General features: G+C 40.2%; 1 protein-coding gene across 1 annotated transcript; it reads left to right on the forward strand.

The window, feature by feature from the left end:
- Nucleotides 1–59: 59 nt before the first annotated feature.
- TMEM62 (transmembrane protein 62) lies at nucleotides 60–27,642 on the forward strand. The gene is made up of 14 exons (XM_075193173.1): nucleotides 60–532; nucleotides 3,072–3,183; nucleotides 3,687–3,824; nucleotides 5,299–5,344; nucleotides 7,748–7,889; nucleotides 8,476–8,600; nucleotides 9,216–9,338; nucleotides 9,422–9,577; nucleotides 15,459–15,618; nucleotides 15,977–16,090; nucleotides 16,563–16,647; nucleotides 19,646–19,750; nucleotides 19,896–20,014; nucleotides 25,457–27,642. The coding sequence occupies exons 1-14, from the start codon at nucleotides 341–343 to the stop codon at nucleotides 25,781–25,783; spliced, it is 1,944 nt and encodes a 647-aa protein (XP_075049274.1). The 5' UTR covers nucleotides 60–340; the 3' UTR covers nucleotides 25,784–27,642.

A 27,642-nucleotide genomic window follows, 5' to 3' on the forward strand; every position in this document is an offset into this window, starting at 1 on the left:
ACTACAGTGGGATTTAGGCAGTGGAGTAAATGTCTCGTATAGATGGACAGGTAGTTCTTATCTCAATAAATATGTATTGCATAATTTAATTAATATGTGGGTAAGCCATAATGGCCAGGAGCTCAGGATGTTTAAACCTGCTACAATGTACAATACTGCGGAGGAAAGTCTCCGCACTTATAATCTACGGTCCTTCCTATTAGAGGTCGCTAGACTAGACAGCGTTAGGCAAGGGCATGTCTAGCCCGGTGTCATGTCTATGGTATTCGCTGACAGGGCGGAAGTGATGAGTACGGAAGTGGTGAAGCTGACAGGTTGCCCGGAGTAGGGTGGGCCAGGCATGTATGCTCCGAGGTACATCGTTAGGATGCTGAAGGTGGCAGGTGGTTTGTTCCTAGGGCTGCTCATAGCGCTGATGCTGAGCAAGTACAGCAGCTCTGGCCGCAGGGCTCAGCTCCAGGCCCGGCATGTTGCTGACAGCATCGGCCCGCTGCCTGGGAAGGACCTCAGCAACATCTTCTGGGCTGTGCAGGTGAGCCCGCTGGGAGACAAGGTGGTGTGGTTCTGGTGATGAAATAACTTTACATTTAGACGTGTGTTTAAACAAATATTAAGCCTCACTGCATTTTTTCATGTTGCTCCCTCCCCCATGTGTCCCACTTTATATTTCTGTGTAAAAGCTTTATCTCTAAATAAAGTGATTTTTATTTTATTTTTAAAAATCACACGTAAAGTGATTGCAGGAAATAGGAAGTAAATTTAGGCAACTTCCATAAGTGACATACAGTGCAGGTAGGGTGTAATTTGAAGCCACTGACATTTTGAAGATTTGTCTATTGACCTGTCCATTGTTTTTTAATGTTGGCTGGTTGGCCACTATTATGTGTCATTTTCTTGGTTTGCTGAGTGCAGTTCACAGCTCTTGTTCATATCACTTATGTGCATGAGTTAATATTTAAGGATGTTCTTGCTGGTCTGCATATAATGATTTTCATAGAAGATATACGCCGAACCCCCATAGCAATGTCCCTTCAAATTTTCAAATGTTTGCAAATAAGCAACTGGATTGGTAAGTGCTGAAAAGTAATAGATTGTGATACATAGTGCTTTTCATTTGCTTGTATTGTTAGGAATATTTAACAGTTTAATGAGATGGGCATGTTATTTTTTGACAATACATATAGAGAAGATCCTCTATATACATATGATTGCCATTAAGCGCAATGTTGTTTTTTTTATAAACAAATAGGGTCTTTCCAGTGTTGAGAAATCTAAACCAAATAAATAATTGCAACACAGCCACTCTGTCATGGTGCTTTGTTATGGGGCTATGATATGGTTTCTATAAATAAATCACAAATTGTGTGGGGTTTTTTTTGTTTTTTTTTAAAGTAAGTTTAAAACAAAATATTGAAATAATAAAATAACATGGTCCTCTCTAAACATCAAATATTCACTGATACTTAGAGAGCAAGTAAATGCTGCATGAATTGCAGTGTGTGATGAACTGCTTATCCCATGGTATCTGTTCTAGGATCATAAACCTAACCACTCCAATTATTTAAAGTATAAGTGTCCACCATGCTCTCTTTCACTCCTCTGCAGCAGTTTTCTGTGTTAGGAGGGATATGCTTCTCTAAAACAGCAAACAAAGTGACAGCTTGTTAGGCTTACTTTGTGGATTGATTGGCTCTGCCCTTGTGTATGAACCAATGATGTTGCATGAACTGAAATTACTGCAAACTCAGCTTTTATTTTACCCATTTCAGATCATTAGAACATTTAGAGATGTGGGAGGAGCTTGAGCTCTCTGTAATGAGAAGAGAGGTAAAATGTTATTCTTCCACAGAGCTGCAGTGGATGTTAGGTTAACACTGGACAGTGTATTTTACCTTTGTGTCTGGTGTCTGAAAATTTAAATTTTGTTAGCATGGATAAGATAACTGCTGATTTAATGAACCACTTTCAAACCTTGTCTGCTATTTATTTTTCTCAGTATGTCCACCCTGTTATTCATCTGAATTCCCATGTACCTCTATTCACACTACACTCGCTGCTTTCCATATCTCTCCATAATGCCCCATCTGCTTCCTCTCCTCCCTCCTATTTTGCCTCCTCCAGTGTTCCCTTCCTTGCCTGATATCCAACTGACCCCATCACTACTTCTTCACCCGACCCCCCCCCCCTGCCCCGCCCCGCCTGGCACTTTCCCTGTTTAGTCTCAACTTCCTCTGCTACCCGCCTGGACCACTAAATGTAATGTCCTTTTAGTTCCTATTGTCTCTCAATACCCCCTTCTAGAATGTAAGCTCTCACAGACTGGGTCCTCTACCCTATGTCTCATGTCTGTCCTGTCTCTGTCTTTCTTCTATGTCCCTGTCATGTCTTATGCTGAATGGTTGTCATGCAATTAGCTCTGTTAGTTGCATCCATGCATTTATTATTCTGCTCTGTACCCATGTTCATGAGGTATGTTTTCATGTATGTCATATTTCTACTACAATGTCAGGCACTATGGAATCTGGCGCCATGCCAATAAACGATTATGATGATAAAACCCTTTTGGTATCCTATCTCACTTATGATCCTCTCTCTTTAGACACGGGCACACTCCCATTATACTGACATTACCTCTATACAGTAACATTTCTTCTGATACTTTCCATTGCTACGTTCCGTGAAGGCTGTACTAACATCCATCCATCTGAATTTGACTAACCTGTTGATTTCCCTACCTGGAGGGAAATACTGTTATGCATTAACGGTGTATACTGTCATAATGTATTCCTTTGATGCTTTCTGACTATTCCCTGAGATAAAGAGAATATATAGTTTTTGGGTTACTTTGAGGCTGTCCGCCTATATTGTTTCTCAATTGCATAAATAAAGAACACAGAAAAAAGTGCATGTGATGGTCTAGCACACCGCTCATCTGGTGCAAACATCCCTTGTGAATAAGTTGATGACAAGGCTTTGGAACCTTCTGTTTGAATACACTGGGGTGCCAGGTCTGAGTTAGGTAGTTTGTATGATTAAAGTCACTATACCATAATTGTTTTCCACTGTTACAGGTGACTGATATTCATATCAGTAAATTTCTGGATCCTACCAGGGTGTCGGAGTTTGAATCATTCTGCAGTGAAAGCCTTTCAGTCATTGCACCAGCCCTTGTTCTTGTAACAGGTAAGAGAGCATTTAATTGAAAAACAATACTTGATTCCATGCAATTTTCCTAATTTTAAGTATAAGTATAATTTGAATATATTGCTGAATCTATAATATTCAGCAATAAAAACTGGGACCTGTATGCAATTGCCTTTGTAATTACAATAGAAAATGATGTTATACATTTGTAAACTGTTTTGAAAACTACTAAAGTATTTGAAAGTCATTGAGATAACTTTCCGTGCAGTGGCTGCACCTTATCTCAAATGAAAGTCATCCAACATGTTTAGAATGTATTTTATTTACTTGCATAATTTAGTATAATATGTCATAATGTGCATGCATAATGTTCACATATATATCTGTGTGAATAATTTGCTATTTAAGTAATTGGCTCAAAGTTTCATAGTAAATATATTTTCTTATTTTGATCTATAAATGAGCAATGAAGTAAGGCTTTAAGTAGATTTTGAGCTTGTGATCAGGAATCTTTTGACTATGAGATTTGAAATTGTTTATAGGTGATCTTACAGATGGCAAAACAAAGGACAAGTTGGGCTCGGACCAATTTGAAGACGAGTGGCAGATATACCGGTCTGTGCTCAAGAAGTCACGGATATTAGAGAAAACCAAGTGGATCGACATTCGTGGAAACCATGGTAGGATGCCATAACCTATCTTTAATCTTCACCTTTTGGGCATTGCTAGTTGAATGTTTACTACTGTAATTTATAACATCGTCCCTCTAGTAAATGATTCAGAGTTCAGGATCGAATAGAATCTGATTGGAAAATTAATATATTTTGATGCTATTGATCTCCTTCACAGTTGGATGATAATGCACGTATTAAATGGGCCTTTCAATGAAAGTATTATTGCAAAGTTTAAAAATAACTAAACCTACAAACACACGCAATCATGCAGGAAATCCTGTCATTTATAAATGAGCTCTAACATGGGAGGCGGGTCTCGGCTCATCAGCTTATTAGGAACATTTTAAAGGAAAATAAATGCAGGTAGCCCACTTTAGGACCTGCCCGGGGTACAGTTGCTCCCCAACCCATCCAGCCCCTGGCAGAAACCACTGTAGTGCCCTAGAAACCCATTGGCTGAAGCTTTAATTTAAAGGACCGTTGTGTAATTATCATTTCTTTTGTCTGTTCTTATCAGCAAAGTCGCCAAATAATATAAAACAACATTCTACTTGAGTTACAATTTATTTCTTAATTCTGTGAAAGCACTGGTACAACCAAGATAAGATTTGTGTGCACATGAGGAAAAAAATGGTATATATAGGCATGTCTCCTATTTCCTGAGCTTGATACTTAATGCTTAATGCATCTTATGAAGGTGCAGCAATACATGGTGTATAAGTTTTAGAAGTAATGAGAGGTCTGATATTGATCATGAGGGGTGCAAGAGAAGTGGAAGGGATGACAGCCTATGGATTAGGAATTATGTATGAATTGCAGTGTGCAACAATATCTTTAGTAGAGCCTATTACAGAAATATAAATATCTGATTAAAAACAAAACCAAAAAAATACAATCAGTTATGAAGAAAAGTGATTTATAAGGCTTTCAATTTCAGTATTGAAGTTGGTACGGCGTCTAGTGCCAATGCTCTGTCCGCTAGCCAGTGTGATAGGCCAGGGTGAACCATCCATTGCAGCCCTGATCTGAAGACAAGAGGTCAGGGGTACCAGCAGGGAGTACCCTAGCAGCGAGAGTTACCCAAAAGAACGTGGTTCTATCTGTCGCTAAGGAGCCTAGTGGTGGCAGCAGAAAAAGCCCCTCCTGCGGTTAAAGGGGTGCATTTGGGAGAAAGAAAGGGGACGATGGCAAGTCAAGCCTAGCCGGTCCCCAGCGACACAACAGACAGGGTGGCATAGGAGGTCCATCCTTTCACAGATTTACTGACCGTATCGTACATTTTCTGCAATATTACGTTGGGCTTTGTCTGGATGTATGCAGTATATATTCTGAATAATAATATACCAACCAGTTTCCAATACTTTTCCTATAAATTGAGGGTCCTATTGTAAACATTTACAGTGTTTTTGTGTGATTTGCATATTGCTTTCTAGATTGTAACAACACTGTTTTTGTTTTGTTTTTTTATCTTGTGTTGTAGATTCGTTTAACATTGCAGACTTGAGCAGCAGCAATAACTACTACAGGTAAAGAACCTGAAAGTGTAAAGATATCATTGGGCTATGTGGGATATAACTGAGCATTATGCATGATTGTATTTTACATAATCAGAATTAGATCGTATGATGTTAGTGTTGCTTTAATGCAGCGTGAGTCTCATAACGTACCTTCCAAAGCATTTTTTTATATTCTTTATATATAATGTTGCCTATAGCAACCAATCACATTCTAGTTATCATTTATTTAGTATAGTGTACAAAATGACAGCTAGAATTTGATTGGTTGCTATAAGCAACATCTCCACAGGTTGGCCAGGTCTGTCTTAGGTGATCAGGCTTCTTAAATAGCAAATCGCTAGGGGCCGCCATATACATTTTAAAATTTAAGTTCTAGAAATTTTGTAATGTGACAAGGCAGGTAAAGAGCTAAGGCTTCCGATTTATTTATTTATTTATTTATTTATTTATTTTTTATCCTGAAAGGCATTTGAATTTTTCTAATTCCAATAATAAGTTGGGATGTGATACTTGAGGATTGGTTATGGTAAACAGCATGTCGACTGCAAATAAGGATATTTTATACTGTTTGGTGTCAATCCATACCACTCATATCTGGATTTGATCTCATTTTAGATAATAAGGGTTCTGTACACAGTATGTAAGTTAATGGTGGATAATGTACAGCGGAGCTTTCACTATATCCCGGTTTATATAGGACAAGCTCAGCTCATTAGTCAGAACTGCAGATGATGGGTTTTGATGTAAGGCTTGGATAGCGTGTAGAAATTTTCCATGGATCCCATCAGAGTCTGAAACATAATGTGATCACTTAGATACAGATTCTGTTTGCTGAGATCTTTGCAAATAGGTTAAAGTCCATATTCAATAGGGAAAGTGCATTCAGTAGGGTCTTTGTTAGGAACCAAAGCATGTTTTTAATAGTGTGTTGGTTATCCCCAATAATATTTACTATTAACCACGGCATTGTTTTTTACCCATCGTATAGTGTCAAATGCCCTTCTAGGATTATTTTTTATTTTTTTTGTCTGTGTGATCTGTTATCTATAAAGATTTAATATGATCATCATCATCATTTATTTATATAGCGCCACTAATTCCGCAGCGCTGTACAGAGAACTCACTCACATCAGTCCCTGCCCCATTGGAGCTTACAGTTTAAATTCCCCAACACAGACACACACACACAGACTAGGGTCAGTTTAATAGCAGCCAATTAACCTACCAGTATGTTTTTGGATTGTGGGAGGAAACCGGAGCACCCGGAGGAAACCCACGCAAACACGGGGAGAACATACAAACTCCACACAGATGAGGCCATGGTCGGGAATTGAACTCATGATCCCAGTGATGTGAGGCAGAAGTGCTAACCACTAAACCACCTTGCTGCCCCAAAATGATGTCCATGGGGTCCTGTTCCCAAGTGTTATTGCCACATCTATGTGCTTTTTTATTAACCATGCATTGGAAGGATGCGCCAATGGAAGGCAGCGGGAGGAGCCTCCTGTTCTTTAGTGATTCAAAGTGTGGTTCTTTTCTGGTGGTTTTATTGTCATTAAATTGTCAGAATATTCACATTTTATTTTTATTGTAAAGTATTTTTATAATATATTTTTGAACATTCTTGTCTTTTTATTATTTATAGATTTTCATAGCTCTCTATGGCATCTCTGGGTCTTAAGTATACCTGCCTACAGTCCTAATCCTCCCTCCCTTCTAAGCATTCCTTCCCTCCTCTGTTAGCTTGAAATCCTGTTAGCAGGAACCTTAACAATTGGTCATTGGAAAAGTCAAAACATCGTATTCAGCTTGCAAATGTGTTTCTTTAAATCAACATTTGGGCTGTTTTGGGGGGGGGTTTCATGTCCTCCCCTCCGCAGTCTCTGAAATTGCCAACGTTATGGGACTATACTTGTAGCCTCCAGAAGGTTATCTGAGTTTTTTGTTTTGTTTGTTGCGTGTATCTTGACTACACTTGATAATTAATATGTCTCTAATACCGCTTTCATACTGCCACCCCGGCAATATCCCGGGTTTGTCAAGCCGGGTTTTTGCCGGGGCTCGGAGCGTCCCAGCTCAGAAACACCATTCATACTGCAACTCGGACCCGGGAATTTCCCGGGTTGACCCCATTCATACTGCACAAGTCTGTGCCCTGGCAATTTGTGGGAGTCATCACCAGAGCCAGTTTTGTTGAAATTAGAGAATGTAAGGTAGAATTTTTTTCTAAAATTGTGTTGATTTGATGTGGAATGACCCCTTTCCAAAATCTCTCTGCCACAATTCTCAGCCAAACATAACCTATACGGGCATCACATGAGGTGTAGTATGTAGTTCATAAGGAACTTGGTAGCAGTGCATTGCTTGTTAGTGAAGTTCACCAATTATTCTCCATATGCATTCACATTCTAGGAAATACTCAGGTTGGCAAAAAGAAGGTTCCTTCCACTTTGTTCACCGCACCCCATTTGGAAATTATTCCTTTATCTGTGTTGATGCAACCCTCACCCCAGGACCCAAGAGACCCTACAACTTCTTTGGGATAATTAATAAGGTACAAGTTTTCCAACTGGTCTGATATGAGGAAATTAGCATCTGTTTTAGTTGTAGTACATTGTGCATTAGTCCATATATCACCCCATAATAGTCAAGAAATGGAATTCACTAATATTCTATATAATGCTGTAAGAGAGTTTCTGTATGGGATCAGATGGTCCAACCTTCCACATAAGATGGATTCATTGCCTGGTTTATTTGATCATGAAAACACAGCTGCTTGTTATCTCTTAGTGCATCACTTTGGTGAAATAGTTTCAGGTGACATTTCTGCGAGCATTTAAAGCTGCATTAGCTCATAAGTGGCAGAACATTTACGTTTGCCACTTTTAAAAGGCTTGCGGGGAGGGGGGTTGGGCTTGGCAAAGCCAATCAGAAGCAATCTGTTTTTGTCTGGGGCTGTGAGGTGAACCATGGAGCTCTTAAAAACAAAAAAAACAAAATGAGTTGCATGGAGCAGCCCCTGGGACTCTGGGGAGGACCAGGTTAGTGATAGTTGGTAGACAAAGCTTTTCATCTTTTCCTAACCATATTCCCAAGTGACTTATTCACTTTGAACTAATCCTCTTTATGTTCTCTTCTAGAATCAGATGCAGAAGCTATCAGTACTGGCCACTGAGAGTCTCCACAGCAACCAGTCTGTGTGGTTTGGCCACTACCCCACTTCAACTATTGTGGCTTCTTCCCCCGGCATCCGGGCAGTAATGAGGTCAGTCACTTCACACAACATATTGAGGGCTTATTAATTCAAACCTACAGTAATACTAATAGTATACCACTCCATGTACAATAACTAGTCTTTTGTCACAATAATCTTTTTTTATGGCTTAGACCAGAGGCCGACACCTCGTTTGGTCGGCTTTGAACTTTTGTCTCCTGCTAGACTTGGAGGCACCTGATATTCTTCTTCAAAAGGCTTATGGACAGAAAGTCTGTTGTACGCTTGTATAAATATAAAGAAAACCCCTTCACATTTCCTTATCTGAAATATATTTGAAATTGAACTTTGTACTGAAACGTTAAAGTTTTATGTGGATATCTGTAAATGATAGTAGCAGTCATATACCGTAATTAGACACAATTATAAATACCTGCTTTGGTTTATGTCAGTTGGTGTCGATGAATGTGGATGGAGTAATTTTAACATTCACATTAAACTTTGCTGTATCAGTCGTAGAAGCAAGTGCAGTGATAGCCACGACTCATGCAATAGATCTGATATCGAACAGTTAGATGCAACTAGTGAGCACTTGAAGAGCGTCTGCTTTTTCCGTAGTTGTATGTTGACAGGTCAGTCAGTCTTAACGTGGGTTCTTTTTCCTAGTTCAGCTGTGGCGTACATGTGTGGTCACCTGCACACTCTGGGAGGGCTGGCCCCAGTCCTCCACAGCCAACATCAACAAGGGACCCTAGAGCTGGAGCTGGGAGACTGGATGAAGAACAGGAGGTAAACTTGCTCTGTATTTGTGCTTGTGCACACCATGTTAACACTGATTACAGTGACTTACGCTTTCCTTCCTTTATCCCCAGATACCGCATTTTTGCCTTTGATCATGATTTATTCAGCTTTGTAGACCTGCAGTATGACGAATGGCCTGCCATTCTCATTACTAACCCCAAATCTGCTCTCTACACAAATCCTGCGGAGGAACCTTTAAAACGCATCTTGTACTCCACACATATCAGGTATTTTTTCTTTTTCACATTACCAAGAAAATAGCACATAGAAGGCAGAGTATGTTACGGTCTATGCTGCTAGTAGTAGATGGGGATCTACAACGTTTGGAATCTGGGAGAATGAGGAAGACCCTACTGCTTCCTGGAAGCACAGCAGTAAGCTGTCTTGCACTAGGTACAGGTATTGCAGTAGTTGTGTGGGGGAAACCGGTCTGTCTTGAGGCTGCAAGTATTTAACACTGTAGTGTGAGAGAGTGTTATTCAGTGGATGAAACTTACTCGAAGAGCTACAGATGTAACATTTGTCAGATTGTCTTCTAAAGAGGGAAAGTTTATTATCCTTCCCCATGCTGATGCTTTAAGAGAAGAAAATTGCACTTTGCAATACATTTTTCTACCACCAGATGGCTGTGCTTGCAGTGCTTTTTTTTAATGAAATTACCATGCTCATGTACCAGTTAATGAACTGGTAACATCTATGGTCTGAGTGGAGGTAATGGTCAGTAACTTGCAGAATAGTGGAGGAGTGCAGGTATTTTACAGTTACCTCTGCTCAGAACATAGATGCCTTAATATGTTATTAAACAAGAAATAATAACAATTACAAACTGAGCATAGTGCCCCCTCCCCGAAACACTGGAGTATCGAATGCAGCCGGGAGCTAGGGCCCTTTAATTCTTTTAATCTACTGTATATCATGGCTTCTCCCCTTTCCCCTCACTAATCCACACCTTACAGTGCACACACCATGTTAGGAACTGGAGAGAGGATCAAATGTGCAGAGTAGTGCATCTGATGCTGCCTCCCTGCTCCCAACGTTGGATAACTCCGGGGGAACCAGTCATTGCCATTGTAGGTAGTGACTGGGGGTCCCTACAGCTGTTACAGGGAGACAATCGTTGCACCATTGCACACCGTAGAACATTCTAAGGTACGGTATGTAAAATCTCTCCCAGGGACGAAGGTTTTAATTAAAGCCGCAGTGAAGCTACAGGCCTAGAGGTGTATTTTATTAGGAAATAGTAGACATTTCTTAGCCTGGGGCAAGGTCAGGTAGGGGTTACTATGGCAGTAATGCCCCTGCTAGGCACTGGTTTGGTCTGATGGGCCCTCTCTCCGAACTACAGACATTTTGGTGCTGGGACTTGGTGAGGCAGGGTTTTTCCCCCTCATAAGGTGGGTCCTTATTTCCTCCTCCTTGGCGTGCTCTTTGGCCCAGCTGCTATACCATTGGGGCTGTGAGTTACAGCGTGGGTGTGGTTTATGAGTGATTTAACTCTGGTTACAAGACTTTTTCTGTTAGCAGTTTCACTTTCATCTTTCAATTCTCTGCCTTTCTGCTATGTCTGACAAGGAGAGTCTCATTCACTTTCCATGCTTCATATAACCGCGCCCTCTCCGATTGCTAAGCAATGTGGCGCTCTTCCCCCGTCCTTCCTTTCTGCACTTCTGCGCATGAGCATCCCATTGCAAGGGAACAGGTATGTGGTAGCTCCCTTGCAATGCAGCAGCGGTGTGTGACGTCACTAACTGTCGGATGTAGCAGTTAAGCCACTATTGGAAACGCTGTCACCAATAGGGTCAGCCTGGGCTAAGTCTTTAGCCAGTGTGGTTGCTTAGATTGCTCAGCTGTTCTGTTCTCGTGAGAGGAGTCCTTCCCAGATTCCGTTTGAGGAAGAGATGTGTCCCTTTTGGTTATGCCTAGCCAGGGGCCTGTGGGTTCCATGGAGGCATCCCAGTAGAAGCCTATTTGGACAAGAAGTTTTGTGTGTAGGGGACTAGTCAAAGTTTCCTCCTTTTTAGAAAAGATGTGGGATTCTTTCTCTCGTCAACGTAGAAGTATGTTTTTTCCTTATATTGAAAACCTTACCCTCCAAGAGGAATGTAAAGTAGCTGAAGGTTCGGATCTAGAGAATTCTTCGTACTTTGGAGAAGATTCTTATAGCCAATAAGGGGTGCGTGATCTGATCTGGGCTGTGAGCCAGGTAGTGGTCATCTAATACACGAAGGTCCCGGATATTTCTGAAACTTACCTATTTAAAAGGAGACTCTTTTTTTTTTTTTCTTACCCTTCTCCCCAGCAAGATGATTTGCTGGACAAAGTGTGGATCACACCAGCCTATAAGTTCCAGGTGTCCCATAAGCTGCAGAATTGTTATCCTGTTCATGTGGAGAGTACAGGTAAATGGGAGTGCCTTCTTAGGTGGATGCCTCTGTAGAGGTTTTCCAAGACAACCACAAATCTCATTCCGAAATGCGGCAAATATTAAGAATTGCGCTGACCGTAAGATTGATAGCATTCTTCAGTCCATTTTTGTGATTGCAGGGGCCCATTTTAGCCTGTGCATGAGTTAACCAGGCTGTGGAGAGAGTAAAAAGTTTTCAGTAGGCTTGATAGCTGGTCAAGTATTGAGGAATGCAGCTCTAGATGCCAGACTGATTGGAGCTAGGATCTCGGCTTCAGCTTTCTCAGGCCGGCTCACTCCCTGGCTAAAAGCCTGAGAAGCTGATGTGGAGTCTAAAAAAAACTAGAGTTACTTCCATTCTTTATTGGTGTATTATTTGGGCTCAATAATTTTATCAGCCAGGTCTTAATGGGAAGGAGTGCTTTCCTTCCCGTTAATGCCCAAGAGCTAGAGCTTCCAGGTTTCGCTCCCTTCGGTTTTCAGGTGAGATTTCTGCACGGAAAACTAGGAGTCAATACCTCAGAGGGCAAGCCTTAACACCTAGGGTACGTTTTCAGAGAGGAAGACCAGTTCGGGCTGCCAGACACACTACTCCAAGGTCTGACGAACCATCAGCATGACCGATATTTTGCCCACTCATATTAATCTTTGATGGGAGCCTATTGCTCATCTTCTGGGGCCAGTGGTTAAGATCGACTACAGATGCCTCCATGAGAGGGATTGTGTCTCGAGGATTCTTTAGAGATCTCCTCAGATACCCACGCAGAAGATTACAGGCGAGACAAAACGTCTTTCTATATGCAAGAGGTCATTCAAACTTTAATTTCTTCTGGGGTGATTGTTCCGATTACAGATCACCTAAAAGGTTTGGGTTTTTACTCAAAACTTTTCCTGGTTCCAAAACCAATGGTTCTTTCAGGCCCATCTTGAATCTGAAAACCCTAAATTCCCAGCTCTTGGTGGACACATTCAAGTTGGACTACCCTGAGATCGGTAGTGAATGGCATGAAAATTAATGAATATATGGTGTCCTTGCATATCAAGAACGCTTATCTACATATCCCAATCTGGCAAGGACATTATTGTCTTCTCAGATTTGCTGTTCGGTCCCATCACTACCAGTTTTGGGTTCTTCCCTTTGGCTTGGCCACGGCCCCAAGTGTTTTCACCAATGTCATGGCATCTCTGCTGCAGTCCAAGGGAGAGAGATCATTCCATATCTGAATGATCTGTTGATCAATGCAGAATCGCCAGCTGTGCATCACGTCCACGTGCAGGAGGTTGCACAGACTTTACAATCCATGGGTGGATTCTCAATCTCAAAATCCAAAATTGACACCTCACAGCAGATGATCCTTTTGGGTACTCGCTTCAACACCCAGAAACAAAGGGTGTTTTTTTTTACCAGTGCCCAAAATTATGTCATTACAGTGTATAGTAAAGTCTTTGTGGGCTCACAGACGGACATTTTTACATTTCTGCATGAGAGAACTGGGCAAGATGATTTAAAACTTTTGAAGCCGTCCACTTTGCCCAGTTTTGTGTAAGAGAGTTCCAACTAGAATCTCCTCAAAGTGGAACAAATTGCACCTTTGTCTATCCAGCCAGGTGACACGCTTTTCTCAGAGGGTGTGTTACTAGCTCCTTTGTGACTGAGGAAGGAGAACCACAGTAAAGCGGATCTGTTCACCCTCGGGAAAGGTCATCTGTTCACCATTTGGGAGTGGATCCCGGTGACTACGAACTCCAGCCTTTGGGGTTGGGAGACTGTTCTTCAGCAGGCCTACTTTTAGCGTCTTTTTGGCTCAGGAAGAGTCAAGGCTCTCAATAAAGTTGTCTGTGAAAAACCCGTTGAAAAATGCCATGGCTGTGGCATACCTCAACCACCAAGGAGGGACAAAAAAATAGTCTTTCCATGTGAGAGTACAGGAAGATCTTGCATTTTGCAGTTTGGAATGCACAGTCCATCATGGCAGTCTTCATCTCTGGAGTAGAGAACTGGGAGGCAGGCTTTCTGAGCAGGCAGACTGGTCACCCGGCAGAATGGTCTCTTCACCCAGAGATCTTTCACCAGGTTGTGAACAGGTTGGGTCAGCTTATAAGATGGCACACACAAGGTGGAGTTTTTGTGCTCCAGGGTAAGTGACACAAAGGCAGTTTTAATAGACACCAGCTCAGCCTGTCGAGTTGGCCTTGTTTATTTATGTACTTTATTTACACCGTGAAGCATCTGTGGTTTGTACGAAGGTAATTGACGATCACTTCAAGTTCTCCACTATTGAGATGTGTACATTTTTCTGACAGACTGTTACCCCTGCTCATACCACAGGTGCTGCTGATTTATTCATTTAACATTTTGGGGGTGGAATTTTTTTTTCTTTTAAAATGATTCTACATCAAAGACTGCAATGTGTTGGTGTTTAAAGTTAAAATTATGCGTGAACAAGTTGTGCTGCACAAGCTATATATTGGCATCATATTCACCTTGCGTTTAAAAGACAATTTGATATTTGTAATATCTGTAGAGCCTAGAAAATAATAGCAGGGATTACATATGTGTGTGGATGAGATGCATTGATAGTTCCAAATGGAACTGTTTCGACAGACAGGTGTGTGCTGTGGATGTGTGTATATAGGAGTGCATTTTGAAAAGGTGGTATGCAATGTACTTAATAGGGGCTGTGGAATTGATGTCGTGCTTAATTGATGTGATTACTGGGAACACTTATAGCGTAAAGAAATCAACTTTATTTTAAGGCACTATTAAAGGTCTTCATGACCATTCTTCCATCAATGTATGCCCATTTCCATTGGTTACTCTGCTTATACTGCTTTTCTACATTTAGGTGAACCAGTGTAAATTAGAGGTGTTGGGGTGATAAAGACTAAGAAAGTGTATATTAGCTGCATGTATTTAGCTCATATTCATTGATTCATCTTTATCAGCCCGCACGGTTTGCTGTGCGTGTTATCTACACTCTGTGTGTGCATTTTTGTATGTTTACATTGTTTCAGCAATAAGTCCCATGTATTTACCTAGTTTCAAGTGCTAAGGTGGAAAATACCCAGTTTCAAGTGCTATACAACACGTTTAGGCCATCTCTAGGCAACAGTGTGCCTTGTGGAATGTGATTTGTATGGGTGTGAACTTATTACTGGCCTGGATAGACTGGTTACAGCTCCAATTCAGTTATTGTCTTATTTGCTGCTGATTTGAGTTCAATACAGATTTTGCATATTATATTACATGGCTGATATGTACCTGGTAATATAGATAGGTTTGGAACATAACATAAAGTTGCTTTATTTCAATTAAAGTGCTCCTACTTTCAACATGAAATGCATGGTGCAGCAAGGCTTAGCCCTGGGTGTGCCCAGGAAATGTAGCTTGCCTTACCCCAGTGATGCTGGCACCAGCTTATATGTTTGTTATGCTGCCACTAGGTAGAAGGTGACCCTCCAAGGTAGGAGGTGACCCCCCTCAGCTTCCAGCTGAGGGTCATTGGCTGCATCTCAACTGGAAAAGTTGTTTCATGTTTAGGTAAATATTCCTATTTAAGGTATTTGTTCTATGAAGAACAATTATATAAGGGCAATAAATAAGTATAGGTTCACTAATAAATATGATGTCCCCATTGTTCTAGTAGTTTGAAACTTCATACAGTTGGTGCACTAAAGTTATTTATTTATTTGCTTCTTTTAAGAATCCTGGCAATTTCCCCAGATCCCATCATTTCCGTAAAGGTGTTCATAGATGGTATTGTGCTGGGGGAAGCTGGACACTCATCTGGTCCATTGTACGTCTTGGAGTGGAATACCGAGAATTATAAAACTGGACTACACGAGATCAAAGTCCATGTTGAGGTAAAAGGAAAACATTGTATAATAGACTTGAACCAATATGTAGCAGGTCTATTTTTTCATATTTGCCAATTGTAGTTTATAACCATCAGACAATCTCTGTTCTAAAACACCCCTTTGACCTTAGCCTAAGAAAGGGTGGTTGGGTGTCTTCGCATGTGTGCGCGCCTAACAGGTTGTCATGAGAATAATACATTGTTGAAGCAGTTTTTAATGTTTTAAGCGTGATGGATATAATCTGGTGGCTGATTTTTTTTAATTTTTTTTTGTGAAGGACTAGTAGATGTGCTCAAGGAACCTTAATCTATAATTTTGCCCACCACTGGTTTGTAGTGCTAGCGTCTTCCTATTTCCCTTACAGGATAGAGCTGGAAGGAATCAGATTAGAAGCCACATGTTCAGTTTACAAGATGATGTGTCTGTCAGCTTTAACCTGTTTCCATCTTTCATTCTCCTCATTGATCATTACCTCATGGTAAGTAAAACCTCCTAAAATTGTTAGCTCAGTACTGGTTAGTTGATCATTTGTTTTCTGTATTTATTGTTATTGCAGTAATTGGTGCTGTGTAATGATTCTTTAATGACCATGAAGTAGTCACAGGGATTCCTGTCGGAAAGATCAGGTAATGGCTGCCTGTCAGTTTCAATAAAGTTGTTTTCTAGGCCTCTTACTGGCAGCTGCGTGAAACAAGGAGGGAAGTGTTTTATCTCAAGGTTGGTATAATGTGAAATAGGGATTTCACAATTTAGCATTTTTTTAAATGCCGAATACCGTGCAAACACAGGTCGATAGTGGTCAAATGGCAAATTATTATTTATTTTATATGCCTAGTAATGTGAATGATTTGCTGGGATCATCATCTGGCATGGTCACGTGTTGCAATATGGAGTCAGTTAGGCTCAGTGAATTACTAATTAATATCACTGACTTCTTGTCTCTTCCTCAGGCTCAGGTGCTCTTTATACTGATTGTGCTGAGTCAGCTGGTTTTACTGTTTATTTTCAGGATAAGAAAACGAACAGTTCTTAGGGGTAAGTTCAACAATCTGTTTATGCTTTTAGTGTTTTGTTTTCCCTTGCAGGATAGATAAATGAGTTGTTTCCTGTATGTCTAGTAAGATATAGCACATCCCCCAAATTGTGATGTCATTGTAAACACAGCATCTGTCTAGCTGATGCAGAAATGTGCCATGGACATGAAACTAATCCTGTGCGTAGAACCGGTAACCGGCTTGTAGATATGTGGAGGTGTCTATGTACTATCGAGAGCCATCAATAAGTCAGCCACTTCAAGTGGCAGCATAGTACCCTAGGACATTTCTTCTGTGACGTTTGCATAAATCACATAGTCTAGTCGGAGGAACTTGTTGTCTTCTATCTTCTGCACTTCTGTGTGACCCCAGTAAGTGAGCTGTCTTAGAATAGCCTGTTGCCAGTCCGGTAATTGGGGATGCACACAGGCTGTGTGCGCTGTTCTTGTTAGACCCGTCCACTTATGTGGTTAAGTATGGGCAGACAGTGACGGGGTCATGTGATGAGGAGAATGAAGGCGAGCCTGAAGCCACTAACCAGCATTTGCTGTTAGTGGACCATAAATGAGGTTTCTGTGAAACGGATGTGGGGCAATTTTGAAGTCCATATACTGTCTATAAAAATAAAGTTTATACATCCAAATTGTAAATAGAGTTTTGTCTTAAGAAAGTGGAGCTATGCAAACTTCCTCCGAAGCCTTCTCTACCCTACCCTATAATTTAGAGCAGGTAAAACAACTTTGTTTATTCTCTGCCTGGCTCTGTAATCTACCAGTGTTTAATCTTATAAAATGTGACACAAAGCAAATAAAACAAGATGTTTTAACACTTAGGGGGGTATTCAATTGTTAGCGTTAACGGAAAAAAACGAGCGCTCCAAAAATCTTAGCGTTAATACGGTAATTACTTGCGGAATTTCAGCTCGCTGCTCCCTGAGCGGCGAGCTGAAATTCCGCGAGTAAACTACCGTATTAACGCTTTTCTCGCGCAATATTACCTTATAAACGGTAATATTTTTTGAGCACTCGGTTTTTTCCGTTAACGCTAACAATTGAATACCCCCCTAAGGGGTATATTTACTAAACTGCGGGTTTGAAAAAGTGGAGATGTTGCCTATAGCAATCAATCAGATTCTAGCTGTTATTTTGTAGAATGCACTAAATAAATGAAAGCTAGAATCTGATTGGTTGCCATAGACAGCATCTCCACTTTTTCAAACCCGCAGTTTAGTAAATCTAGCCCTAACTGTGAGGGGGAGAGAATGTGGATGATATTAATTTAAGTCCACATGTCCATGTTCATTTCAGTTACCCAATGTATTAATTTTGAGAAATAATCCTTTTACAATTTCTGTTTCCAGGACAGCAGAAATGGTACTACCCGTAGAGGCATGTAAACAATCAGTAGATATTGTTACTAATGGTGGTCAGTTATGCTAAATATATATAAAACGTCATGACAGCAATATACTGAGTAATGTCCACAGCTAATTGTACATCAATATTTCAATGTATTACAACAACATTGAGGATCTCAAACCAAGTGGTTATGAGAAAAAAATGACCCACCATACCGATAACAAAGGAGATACATTTAATCAGGTGTGGGAAGAATGGTTTGCTTGAATCCAAATCATCCCTAATTATATTTCTGTGGACTTCAATGTTCAAAGTATCTAAAATATAACTCTCCATAAAGTTGTTATCCCTTAGTGTTAGTGCTCTCCTCATTTATACCACTCACTGCTTCCCAACCTCACTCAAGTTTTGAAATCCCAAACCCTTAACTTTTTTTTTTCCCCCCTTAGTTCTACAATCTTTCCCAGCTCCCTTTACAAAATTTCAGAAATCAAGACAATATAGAAGTAATACAGACTTGTTTGCACTGCTTGAAAATGGCTCTTTATTTTGTATGTTATTTTATTAATTTAAATGCTGGACAGGCTCTTGTTTGCACTGTCTTGAAATATAAACATTGTTAAAAGAAATCAGGAGTGTATGTGAGCATTAGTGGTTCCTATACGTTCGTCTTATGGTTGAGCCGGCTGTGGTAATTGTATGTCTATGATAAACGTCCTCAGAAAACACTGACCGTTTTCAGAAAAAAATAGAAATAGTATTTCAGCTACACGCAGCATTTGAAAAAAAAATATCAGCGACCACTGACCCTTGTGGCATGCGCACCCTCAATACAAATTATAGATATAGATCGATTGATATATATAGCTATATAGATATCTATATATAGAGATTATAGATATAGATATCTATATCTAGATAGATAGATATATTACACACACATACATATACACACTCTATATGGACAAAAGTATTAAAGTATTAGGACGCTTGACCATTATACCACCAGTGACTGTAATGACATTGTATTCAAATACATATACTTTAATATGGAGTTGGTCCCCTTTTGCAGCAATAACACCTTCCAGTCTTCTTGGAAGGCTTTCCACAATATGTTGAAGTGTTCCTGTGGGAATTTGTGCCCATTCACTTTGTATAGCATTTATGAGGTCAGGCACTGATGTTGGACGAGAGGGCCCGGCTTACAATCTCCGTTCCAGTTCATTCCTAAGGTGTTCAATGGCTTTGAGGTCAGGGCTCTTTAACATTCCTGGGATCGTCATTGAAAGACTTCTTGGACTGCACTGCCCCTAAGCCAGTCTGAGACTTTGAAGAGAGCAAACTGCCAAGTCCTCAGGTACTGATTGAGTCCTATGGGCTTGGAGGGCTCTCCTACTTCTGTTCATCAATGCCTGTTCTCATTCAGTGTCCAAACGTTTGGCCAGAAACCTCCATTTCGGAGGTACAGGATATAGTTTTTCACATCATCCGAGTGACATATTAACAAGTGTTGAGATGTGAAATATCTTCTCTGCAGGTTGTTCTTCATCTTGCTATTTGTGGAGATTTTTTGGGTGTTTTTAAACATGTTCAAATATTTACGTAGCTGACCAGATTGTGTAACTGTTTCCATATATTTAGGTCCCCCTGGATATTTCACACTAGCTTCTTTTTCCATGAATGTGCTGAGCAAAGACAACACTTTCTTCTACTCAATTTTACTGCTCAATCTATACACTGCAGTGGGTAAGTACAATATACACTACATAAGCTGGATTTATTATCTCTATTCTGTTTAAATGTGTAAATCACATGGGTGCTACTTATACTACACAAAGGACTCACTAGAACAATATATAAATGTTTATAATATATAATGTTTACTTTTCAGGTCCCTGGTTTGTTGGAGAAATAGTAGATGGACACATGGGAGTTTGCTTTGCATTTGGAGTTGTCGTTGGGGGGCATTTCTTAGATGGAAGCCTGACGTATTTTGTCGGAATAATGCAGGTTTGTGATAACTGAGTTGTCTTTCACACTAGCATCATTAGCACTGAAAAGACACCTGCAAACACAACCCATAAACTAGACTGGCCTCACTCTAGATCAGGTGTTCTTAATCAGGAACCTATTTATTGGCTTCACAGGGACCATAATTCTGGTGTAAAGTGTTTTGTTTTGGGTTTTTTTTGTTAGTGGGGTTTTTTTGTTGTGTTTTTTTTGTTTTTGTTTTTTTATTGATTTCCTGTGACCTAGAAATCTGAAATCATGTTAAGGTATTTTCCTTTAATCATCACCTGTGGGAGTCAATAGATGAATTGTATGGTATGTGCTTTGTGCACAGTACCATATTAGTACATCTAAACTTTCTGATGATTGGAATTCAAGAAAACAAGTGATGGGCAACCCGATGGCCTTCAGGGGCCGCATGTGTGGCCCTTTTAGCCTTTAAAAGAGCTGTACATTCAATAGCTCAGAGAAACTAAATCTCCCAAATACTCAATTCTATATGTATTTGCAAGCCCATCATTATACAGTGTCCATCACACAGAACAAATCGTTGTTACCGGGCTTGGTCGCATTAGAATCATTACTATATTTTATTGCTAAGAATAAGTATAGGATAAGATACTGGTATAACGACTTGATCTTAACTGCTGAGAGCCCCACTTGTCAAATACACTGACCATGTGGAAAAAAGACTTGTCTAACTTAAATGACAAACTCACTTTGAGAGCATAAAGAAAGCCAGTTTACAGGCGCTTCACATAAAGCCAATGAATAGAGCATATAGTTCACAAATCCAGCGTAAGCGTATGGCTGAGAAAGAAACTGCTCAATGCCCAAAGTGCAGACATTATAAAGCCACTTTTTATCACAATTTCGGAACCTGTAGAAACATTGTTACGTTTTGGAACAAAATAATGGTTATTTAGAACATAAACAATGGTTTAAAAATTATTAGAAGACCAGGAAACCCTCTTGCTATCAGATTTTAAAAAAATTGGTTGTCAGACCTACCCTTCACTAACATATCGGGGGATTGAGAAATTACAATGAAGATTCTTGAATCGACCACTTGGTATATAATTAGGCAATTATAGAGCTAGTTCTGAGCCTTTAGCTTCAACTGCAATCCTATTTCCTTCTCTTACAAAATTTGCATTCCCCCCTTTTCTGCCATGACGTTTGCTTGTCATCTCCTTCCCTCTCTGCTGCCTCCTCCATCCAGACTGCCCACTAACATTAACTCAAGCACACTTTATTTTCCTCTAAAGGGTTTCAAACGTTCAGAGAGATATTTATTTATTTATTTTGGGGGGGGGATTTTCTTCCAAGTTTGGTGTATCTGCTTAAGACTCCTTTTGTATTATAGAGTAGTAATAATATTAATACTTGCGTTTTGGGGTACAAACAAAATAATACTTTTGTAATATGGAAAATAATAGGATTGCAGGCCTCACATTTGCCAAGCACTCTCCCCTTTGTCTAGGCTTGGTAAAGAGTATTTCAGCACAATCAGTAGTGATTACTTAGACGGAAGAGGAGGAAGGAGAAGCCAAGAATTATGAGACCCAGGACAACTTGTCCGGCAAATTTTTCTTGGCAACTGAATTCTTTGACCGCGTTTTCACGGCAGTACTCTTGATCCTGAACATATAAGGACCAGGAATCAACCTCTGTGTTTTGATTTTCAGGAAATCAATCAACCATTGTGGTTAATACACTTGATCAGTTTTAACAACTTTGTTATAGAAGCAATGGGCAGATGCAGATTGGAGTTTTCACACTATGCAACTTTTCAGTGCCCTTTCCTCAGGGTGACCTACGCTCTCCAAGAGGACTCTCCAGCGGATTCTGCAAGTCGACGATATTCGGCGACTTTGCAGGGGAAATTTAAAACAGCAATGACTTTAAAAGACAAAACTTGCCTTTTTATAGCCATTCCCGTTTTAAATTTCCCCTGCAAAGTCGCCGAATATCGGCGACTTGCAGAATCCGATGGTTAATACACTTACCCTCAGGACTATGATTCTTGCTCCAGACATGGTGTCTGTCAAGGACCCAAGGAAAAGAAATAGAAGGGCTTCTGGAAAAACATTTTTTTTGCCTGGGTGACAAAATCAACTTTCAAGTGAGAGGAACAGTTCTCAGAGTTAGTTTAAGAATGAGACACCCAGGTAAGAGCGGATACTGCTGACCTTCATCATAGATGATTTCTCTTACATGGTGGATGTACCCATGGAATCCACATTACTGACTGCAAGGATTTAGTTCAATACAGTTCTCTGGCTTTAGTCCTCGTCAGCAGACAGTACATCCAAAATGTCTGTGCCCTCCTCTTTTCAGGAATAGGAGAATATTAACAAGCAAAGCCAAATTTCTGCAAAATAGACCTAAATTAACTAGCTTTTGTGCTTCCAGCAGGACATTCCTGGGACCGTCTTTAAAAGACTTCTTGGACTGCAATGCCCCTAAGCCAGTTTGACACTTTAAAGAGGGCAAAATGCCAAGTCCTCAGGTATTGACTGAGTCCCATGTGTTTGCAGGGCTCTCCCACTTCTCCATCAATGCCTGTTTTCACTCCGTGTCCAAACCGTTGGTCATAAACATCAATTTTGGAGGGTACAGGATACTGTTTTTCAAACTCCATACAAGCCGATATTCTTCCTTTCCCAAAGACCTGATTTTACGCGAAAAGTTTTACAGTGCTATCCAATGTTCATATGCCCCCCAACATATTGGAGGGGTCGAGGTTTGCACTGTAATCTATTTCTGGTTTGCTAGAGGAATGGCTCCTAGGGATGGATCTAAACAGGCCTCAACTAATTTCTCCTTTACTGGACTAACTCAAGATGGAGTTACATGAGTGATTTAGGTAATAAGAGAAGGGGAATTTCCGGTGTCCTTCTCAGTCCACATCTGTGATTGCGTGGTCATGATAGACACTAGCCTTCAGGATTGGAGAATAGTTCACCTTTACCATTGTGCTTGTGGAGTATGGTCTCCTCATGAGTCTACTCTTAAGTTCAGTATACTGGCGCTCAGGGCTGTTTACCTGTCTCTGAGAACATGGACATCGGTCCTTCAGGGTCAGGCCATTGGAATGCAGAATAACAATGCAACTAATGTGGCTTATCTAAATCATAAGGTGACTATTCACAGTCCCCAGCAATGAAGGAAGTCCTTTATAATGCAATGAGTGGAGACAAAAATGTTCAAGGCCATTTGAGTGGACAACTGGAAGGTGGAATACCTGGGCCATCAAAGCTGCTTCAGTGCCCCTTCTTTCTTCAATGTCTGCAGGAGCTGGCTTAAAATGTGTGGCTTTGGAAGGACCTTGCAGTACAATGATTAAAACAGTGCTGCTGGCTTTGAATCCGTTTTTATCCTGCGTCTAACAAACGATTCATCTTGGCTGGTGTGAGAATTGTGGATTCATGTATCCCATATGTTGCTTTTCCTCCGGGGAGGACTAGAAAAGATATTGGCCCCAAGTTCACTTAAAGTGCACTTTAACTTACAAGTGTTAGTGATCTGTACATTGTTAGCTACCCTTTTGTTCTCCAGTTACTCCCTTGAGCCGCTTTGTTCAATTCCACCTGGTGTTTTTTCTCCTGGCCGATTTTCAGTTGGTCGTGGCTCAGTCTGATCAACCCCCTTGTTGGAATCGTGGATTTTATTTGTCTTTTTCAGCTTAATGACTAGACCGCACAGAGACAGATTATAGCAAGCCATATAAAATTGAGCTCTGATTTGAAACTAGGTACTTGTATATTTGTACAGGTCCAATATTATTGAATCTTGAACAGAATTCAGCCACCTTAATGGTGAATCATGTAGTGTACATAAAACATCACTTCTTAATTAAAAGGCTTTACGTCCAAGAACCATCCAGTATTCGCTCTGAACACTGTACGTACTGCTGGCATGTACACTTACACGCATGTGTATAAGAGCCCTCAGTGCAGTATTAACGTCTACTGGCTGCTGTTCCACGAACGCCGTATGATGGGGCAGATTGTAAACGTGGCACTACACAAATTACTCCTATCACTTGTCTTCTGCTCCCCCGCCATCTACCAGGCTAGAGTAGCAGCCGACCCTGTTGGAATGCAAGTAGAATTGTCCTGCAGCTGCTCTGCTAATTTTAGTTATATCTTTAGCAAGTAAGTCAAATCTGCAGCCTAAACTAGCAGAGCAACTTCAACCACAGAACTACCCTACCAGCAGTTCAGTAAGGATAAAATGTTTAGCACTTTTCTAGTGGTGAACAGCAGGTACATTACTGGTAGCTGACGTGACAGTAGAGGGTTGGTGATACTGGAAAAGCAGGAGGAAATCAACATGACTGTAGGCATTGGCTGACAGTGCACTGAGTGTCAGTGGTCCTGGGATAGCTGTGTGAGGTGAGGGGAAGCGTGAGAAAGGTGTGAGGTAATAGTGCAGGTGTAACGCTGTGTTGTGTAGCTGCCGGAACATGAGGTGGATATAATGGTAAGTGGAGGGAGAGTGGAACTGCAGAACTCTCGGTCCTGTTACAAATTGGTGTAGAGCAAATGTTGCTCCTTAGCAAATATATGGGTGAAGGAAGCAGTGAGACACTTGAAGAGGAGTTTGTGATTTGTGTGTAGGTGGTGATAGGGGAGGGAAATTCCACAGCCAGTTTCTTTCTGCAATAATATACTTCTCTCCCTGCAGCTTTATCACTTTAATTAGTATAAAGATTATATATAAACAAGTTAACCCATGCATGATACTCATGCATTTTAGTCAAATCAAGCTACTTAAGGTGTTAAAAAGGTTCTTGTCAAGCATTTGGGCCTAGCCCAGGCCTCCTCAGGGGAAGAGCATTACTTCCCGACGTAAGCGCCCTTTTTTAACGTGGTTTTGTCCACATGTCACCACCTCATCATTCTTCTCCATCACCTCATCCTTCATTTTCATCGCCACATCTATCCAGATGTCTATCCAGACACAGGGATCTCTCTCAGCGGTCCTGAGTATCACACTCCTCTCACTCTGTCACCCCCGGCAACCACCAACCACTCCCCACTGTCACCCCCGGCAACCACCAACCACTCCCCACTGTCACCCCCCGGCAACCACCAACCACTCCCAACTGTCACTTCTCCTTCAAGAAATATATATATTTTTTTTAAATCTTTATAAACACTTTTAACAATTAACAAATTAAATTAACAAATTAAAAACATCTTAGTATACCAAATTTCAGCCCTTTCTGAATTTTTTTCCACACACACTAAGAATTTAGTAGGTCAGTGTATAACTCCGCCCAGCAGGTGGCGCTGCAGCTTGGTTTTATTTTTTCCACACACAGACAGACTAACACACGCCACTAAGCATTTATATTATAATGTTTCATGTAACTGTGTCTGTCTTAAACCGTAATGTATATTCATGTAAAAAAAATTTTTATTGCTTTTGCAGATGTTGTTTTTTAACATTCCCATGACTGCATACCTGTGCTGGTGTTTGCTGTTGCGGTGCCAAGGCCATAGCTTCGTCTCCCACCTGAGGCACAGCAGGAAGGTTGTCTATGTGCCGGTACACTTCTGCACGTTTCTCCTGCTGGCGTGGCAAATCTACTCCTGCTTCTTCCTCTTGTTGACCTACGGAACCTTGGCGACTTTCCTCTCTCCTTTGAAGCTGTGGCTGGTGGTGGCTACGTTGGTCTTGGGTAGGAAAGTGTGGGTATTCAACTCCCCTGCACTGAGATCTTATGTAGCTGACCTGAAAAACTGCCGCAGTACTTAAACAAAGCTCACTCATCTTCTGTTTGGTTATCAGATGGATAAGCGTTTTGTATGGTTATATTTGACAACTGAAATCCTTGTGCATCTAAAAAGTCAAGTATTTTTGGGACAAATTACCTCAATCAACTATTTTTTATCTGCTGAATTGTATATATTTATTTCAAGCCAGTATCATAAACAATCTATAGGTCTGGGACATCGTAATTCTGAAAATCTATTCCATAATGAAATACTTCACTGGAAGCAAACTATTCTGAGGTATATGTAATATTTCATGTAAATTGACCTTGCTAGTTTGCACAAACACCCAAACCTGCTGTAAAGTGATTGAACTCTGTTTTTATTGCTTTAATTTATTTAAATATAATTCATAGAACTTTTTTCACAAAACAGACACGGGAGATGCTGCTGACTGTCCACTTTCTGTATCCTGTTTTTCCTGTGAAACTTGCTGTTTTTTTTTTTGTTTTTTTTTATTTCTTGATTTTAGTGAACAAGACACCATTATGTCTACCAAGAGCGAAAATGAAAAATGAGATTTGTGCATTAGAATGCCACTCTTTAATATGTAAAAGCAATTCCGTTTTGTAATTAGCAGAATCTTCTGAAAACGGATTCTGTGATCACACAAATGCTAAAATATAAAGCATGAGCATTTCTTCTGCAAAGTGTGATGAATCTTGTACCCTAAGTAGCAGTACAGAATATAAGGAGGGCATGGCCTATCTATGGGTACACACTACTTTGTAGATATTTCTGGTTCACCATGGTTGCATTACTTTAGAAGACTAGGGTAATTGTTAAAAAAAAAACCATTTTATTTATTACTAAAACATACATCTAGAAAAGTGCTGGGAATCAGTCAGGCAATGGGCTATACATACTGTCCACACTTCCTGATGTTTGTAATGTCTCGGTGCATTCACACATTGGGGGCACGTTAAAGTCTAGCCCGTTTTACACTTCATGGTAACAATCTCAGTTCATAGTGTGATATGATTCTTTTCTGTAAAGTTGAGATCCACCACTGATCTAGCAGATGCTTGTGGATAGGCATTTGCACATAAAGGTGTCAAGCTACAAAGCTGACAATCTTGTTGGTAGATATTTCTCACAGCCTTGTGATGCTGGATTGATGTTTGAGAAAGCGAAATACAATCTACAAGGATTTTATATCAAGATTTCATTACACTACATTCGTAATTGGAGTTTCTCTCAAAGTATGAACATGATGGGGTAGACTTACTAGGGGCTATAACAGTCCGTTCTCTGCACCGAACAGAAGTGCATTATCACCCCCTCCTTTGCTTCTTTTGCAAAATATTTGCATTGGGAGAGTCACAATAAAGTGTTTTAACTTACCAAAAAATTAATAGAAAAAAAAAAATAAACACATTGTAATGTGTAATTCAGAACTTGTTTTACCAATATACAAAAGTTGTTTTAAAAATATGGTGTGGGTATGTATTCCAGAATATATATTTCTGTTTTGCATTAACGTGTCCAAGGTCTTTTCTTTGGTATTTTTACAAACGAGGGAAAAATAACAGTACTGTCATTTGAAATATATAAAGTCAAACTGTTTTATTTCTTTATTATACAGGCTGTATTTTGAGAATTGTTTTTTTTTCTACCTCTAACCTATCCTATATTGAGACAATGTGATTAAAAAATGTTCTAAATCTTAAATATAATTTATATTTATGTGATGTATATTTGCAATCAGCTAATTCGCACTGAGAGCAAGGCAAGTATGCTAATGCCCATTTAATAGTAATACTGTTTATAACTAATCTTATTAATTAACCACTCAGAAAGGTAGTTTCCAGTGTAAACCAAGAAATAAAATTCCTTTTCGGT

This window comes from Mixophyes fleayi, chromosome 12 (assembly GCF_038048845.1).
Source record: "Mixophyes fleayi isolate aMixFle1 chromosome 12, aMixFle1.hap1, whole genome shotgun sequence".
NCBI classification, from domain to species: domain Eukaryota; kingdom Metazoa; phylum Chordata; class Amphibia; order Anura; family Limnodynastidae; genus Mixophyes; species Mixophyes fleayi.